At 43.7% G+C, this 4,451-nt stretch overlaps 1 protein-coding gene across 1 annotated transcript; it reads left to right on the forward strand.

Annotated features, from left to right (window-relative positions):
* Positions 1–2,394: 2,394 nt before the first annotated feature.
* Positions 2,395–4,377, forward strand: LOC127750439 (uncharacterized). Its single transcript, XM_052272139.1, has 4 exons — positions 2,395–2,448; positions 2,563–2,662; positions 3,972–4,096; positions 4,176–4,377. Exons 1-4 carry the CDS (start codon positions 2,401–2,403, stop codon positions 4,293–4,295), a joined length of 393 nt encoding a protein of 130 aa, XP_052128099.1. The 5' UTR covers positions 2,395–2,400; the 3' UTR covers positions 4,296–4,377.
* The last annotated feature ends 74 nt before the right edge of the window (positions 4,378–4,451 follow it).

Here is a 4,451-nt window from a genome sequence, read left to right on the forward strand (position 1 = left end):
CCCCCCTCCCCTATATTCCTGCATCAAATGTGCATCTAGAGCGTACTGAAAACGCGAAATTTGGCGTACTGCAAGCGAACACCCAGCGCACTGGCAGCGTACCACACGAAAACGAACTATGTTCGCTCTGGGTTCGTTAAGGCGCGCGAAATGACACATCCGCGCACCTTTTGTGCACTTGGGTGAATCACTCGCGAACTCGTTGAGAGGGTCGCAAGTAGTACGTTTTAGGTTTGTCACGACGAACTGAAAGCAATCCAGTTGCGTACAGTAAATTTTGCTTCGGGTCACCATCACTGCCACCATCACTGCAGATTTACCTTGCATGAAGAGTCGATGAAAAGGGCGGTGTATTTACAGTACTTGAAGTCATAGTACTGAGGGGCAGGTCTCGTCGGGTAGCATCCATTCAGTGAGAAGTTGTAGTTCTCCAAACATTTCTGATTTCCTCAATCTTTTCGGCCTTTTTGGGCGCTTCAAATGAAAGGAACCGTGTCGGTCTATGTCTATTCAGGGCCTGTGCCTCTACCGGCATGGACTGAAATAATCTACTTACAATAAATGCGGTATCTTGGACGACTGAGCTAGTACTTAATGGTACAAGAAGCCTTTTTCTAATAGAAAGTAGACATCTAATAGTTGGCGAAGGCAAAAAGACGTCTAACAAGGGAACTCATCTAAGTGTTTGTCGCCGATTTCGTTCCGCCTTGTGAGCTTTGTAGAGTGACCGTGATTGGCAATCAAAATTCGTGCCGAATTTCATATTTGTATCTATAGGGAAAATCCCACTGTCACCTCCCGCTCGGCGCGTTCGGCAATGGCGAACTGCCGAGTCCCCGATTCCCGGACGCTTCGGACCCACTCACCCGCCCGGGCGCGGGTCGAGTCGGGTAAAACGTCCACAAAGCAACGGGTCCCTAACGCCTCATCTACCACAAGCCATCTAAGCGCTTAGATGGCTTAGACATGACGTAGAGTGCCTTGTGACGTCCACCGCTTATCTACGGCCGGACATTTAATATATAGATGGCATTGATACTAAGTAGAGCGTCTTTCGGCGTCTATACGCTATATACAGAAAGACATCTAAACTCATAGATGGGTTAGATGGCATGTAGAGCGTCTTCCGGCGTCTACACTCCATCTACAGTTAGACAAGATGGCAGAAGAAATATAATCGGCATCTTTTAAACATCTATGTGTAGACGTCTACACAGTTAGACCTGCTAGATGGGCATTAGACCATCTACCGCCATCTATAGATGTCTATTTTCTATAAGTGTTGTAACTATACAGGCAGAGAGAAGTGACAAAGAAAAAATCGTAATTTGACGCATTTACTTTGTCCGCATCTCAATCTTAAAGTGGTGCCCTCGCTAGCCTACCCAGTCGCCGCTACTATTGAAAGCATGGACGCCTTCAGGTGCTCACGCAGACTATCCGTGCTCTGTTTTCCCTTGCTAGAGCATGCAGGCCTCCCCCTCCCCTGTCCCGCGTCGCTGGTGACACGCGTGCACGCAGCGCTATGTAATCGTAATGCTTGCGTGCATCGGTACCAGCCACCCGCCAAGCGCACACCTGCGGGTGGGCCGGCAAAGGCCGGTCGAAGTGGTCACTGCAAGATCGCGTCGGAGGTAACGCACGCCGCCCTCTTATTACGATTACAAACTACTTGTTTAAACCCAAGACTAATACTATACCCTGGTAAAACAAGAATGCAGTTTTGCACACGAAGTGTGCTTTCCACTAATTCGTACGCTTCATGGTGTTTAAATATAAAGCACGTTAAATGGTGCGCAAACTTTTAATCGGTTGGAAAGTAGGTAAAGTCTGCATACTTGATTTCACACTCGTCTTTGCATTAGTACAGGATGAGGCATACCAAGAAACAGAAGATGCATACCATAGGTTGTGTGCATCCTCCAACCCGTTTGCAAATTGTACAAAGCTTTACACTTCCACATTAATCGCCTACTTTACTTATTTAGGACGAAAGCCCAGGCGCAGTTCGCACAAGCAGAAAGCGCGTGGAATCTGCCCTAGTAACACATAACTGTCGTACGACAGTCGGCCAACAGTAGAAAAAAGATACGAACCATCGGTGCGATATACGAAATGAGAAAAATGATTCTATCGGGATACTATTTTTTTTCCTCGAAACGAAAATCGTTAACGGCCAGCTATCGTAATGGAAGCCAAAAACCACTGTTGTGGATTCGATCAGGAATCGATAAAAATACAACAGAATTGTAGATGGTTTAAATTTGATAGACCAGCGACAATCGTCTGACTATGGGAAAGCCACCACTTTTGGATTTTCGTTATTGTCACAATAATTGGACGATAGATAAAAATCACACTATGTGCGACAATCTTGTGTTACTAGGGTGTGTGACCAAGATGGCTGCGGGCCCCCAGCGCACCCTGATCAGGACGAGATCTCTATCGGTAAACCTTTCGCTTAATTCTCCTCTTGCGACGCGTATACATATATACATATCAGTCTCCTTATCCCTCAGCCAACAAGTAGACTGACTTTGTGAACTATTTTGATCAAAACAGTGGTCACTCGCCTTTGTCACTGTGTATTTTCTTCGTGTATGGATGGAAGTCAGCCTGAGGCAGACTGCAGTCACAAGGCTGCTCTTTCAAGAAATATCAGGTACAGCTCTGATTTAGTTCAAACTCTAAAGAAATGAGTGTTTTCATGCGTATGATTGTGCAATAAAGCATTTCGGTAAAGTTGAAGAGTAGAATGCGGGAAACAACAAAACGAAAATCACTTGTTGAACATTGGGACTTCCATCGTCTTGTTTCCCGCATTCTTCTGTAATTCAGCTTTACTGGAATGCTTCATTGACTATTGGCTCTATTTTGTAAACTGTTATAAATATTTCATTACATTTTCATCACATGTTGAGAAGCTAGTTCCATTAGATTTTTGGCTGAGCGATTAGCGAAGCCCATTACTCCACTGACCGGAAAAGTTTCATTCTGTTTGTTTGTCTGTCTGTCTGTCTGTTTGTTTGTTTGTTTGTCTGTCTGTCTGTCTGTCCGCACGATAGCTCGAGAAGGAATTGAGATAGCGATCTGGGATTTTCAGGGTCGTTTTGTATCATAAAAAGACAGATCGAGTTCGAAGATGAGCATTCTAGCTCAAAAATTGACTTTTGAAAAAAACGAAAACCAAAGGTCGCGAAATATTATTTTTTTATAAATATTTTTTTATGGGCTTTTAAGAGGTAACTCTTGAAAGTAGAACTCTGCGGACGAAAATTTCGTCCGTTTTGCTCTAGCTTGTACCGTTTTCTCGTTATGGGTCATTTCTTGGCGAAAACAACGTAAAAAAGACAAAACGGTCTATTAAATCGTTAAAAAGGCTTCTTGTCACATATTTGTAAAGGGAATAATACTTAAACCACACATTAAGGGTCGAACCACACCCTCTTTTGGGCTTATTAAGGGTCCCTCGATTATCTAGTATCACTAAAACGTCGATTTTTACATAACAATCTGTCAAAATTCGATCTTCTAATGAAAACTGTTACCGAACAGCAGGAGTTTTATATCTCTAATTTCAGAGTAAAAAGGCCCCAACAAATGGTTTCAGTATGTCAAATTTTGGGCCCGGAAGGCCCTGTTCCCCTATACCGTCCCATTTGCTCGTCTCGAGTGTCAGCGCCGCAGGCCTAGCTATATGTGCGCCAGGCGCGTCGCAGCGTAACAGTGTTTCGTGAGATATCGCGAAGCCTGTTACGCGAGACGTGGTCTGGCGTACATACAGCTAGTGATATTTTAAACCTTTTTCATTACATTTCATTACATTCTAATGAAGTTTCACATAAGTATGTTGTGAAAGAGTTATTAAATATCGTTACGAAAATCTAATGAGAATAGCATGTAATGAAAATGCAATGAAATATTTTTTACAGTTTAAACAAAAATGTGGCCTTTCTTTTGAATTGCTTCAGGAATCACTTCGATCGTACTTTCCGTCAAGTTTTTCGCAAGCAGAGTCACAGATGTCATCGAGCTGTTCGGACAAATGAAGACTATTGCCCACTGTCTTGAAGAAAACCGGGCCCCACAGAAGCAGGTAGGACGTTGTCAGTACCCATTTAACTACAAAAGAGTTTACGGTTGACGTGTCGCATTTGGTACCAATGTTTGCGCAGAGGTCCATGTCAAACCCCGCTCGCATCTCACACCGTGTCGCCGAGTTCAACTCAATTTTGACTGCGTTACATCTGACAGAACTTATTGTGGTTTTGGATTTGCTGCGGAGCACCAAATAGTCCCACTTGTCTGTCTGAGAATCTACTCGTCCCTCACTAATTAAATGTAGTTGAAAGAAACGAATAATAAATCATTAGCGTTCACAAGTTAATAAAACAGATGTAGTTTCTTTCTTTTAAACCGACCCTTCTTGTGTGTCTGTTGGATGGGGGGGG

Source organism: Frankliniella occidentalis, unplaced genomic scaffold (genome assembly GCF_000697945.3).
Source record: "Frankliniella occidentalis isolate FOCC.00 unplaced genomic scaffold, Focc_3.1 Scaffold190, whole genome shotgun sequence".
Taxonomy (NCBI): Eukaryota; Metazoa; Arthropoda; class Insecta; order Thysanoptera; family Thripidae; genus Frankliniella; species Frankliniella occidentalis.

Coding starts and splice junctions, on each gene's coding strand:
- LOC127750439 (XM_052272139.1), top strand. CDS start 2,401: ATGGCTGCGGGCCCCCAGCGCACCCTGATCAGGACGAGATCTCTATCG. Junction 2,663..3,971: donor GCTCTTTCAAGAAATATCAG/GTACAGCTCTGA, acceptor GAATTGCTTCAG/GAATCACTTCGATCGTACTT. Junction 4,097..4,175: donor ACCGGGCCCCACAGAAGCAG/GTAGGACGTTGT, acceptor ATGTTTGCGCAG/AGGTCCATGTCAAACCCCGC.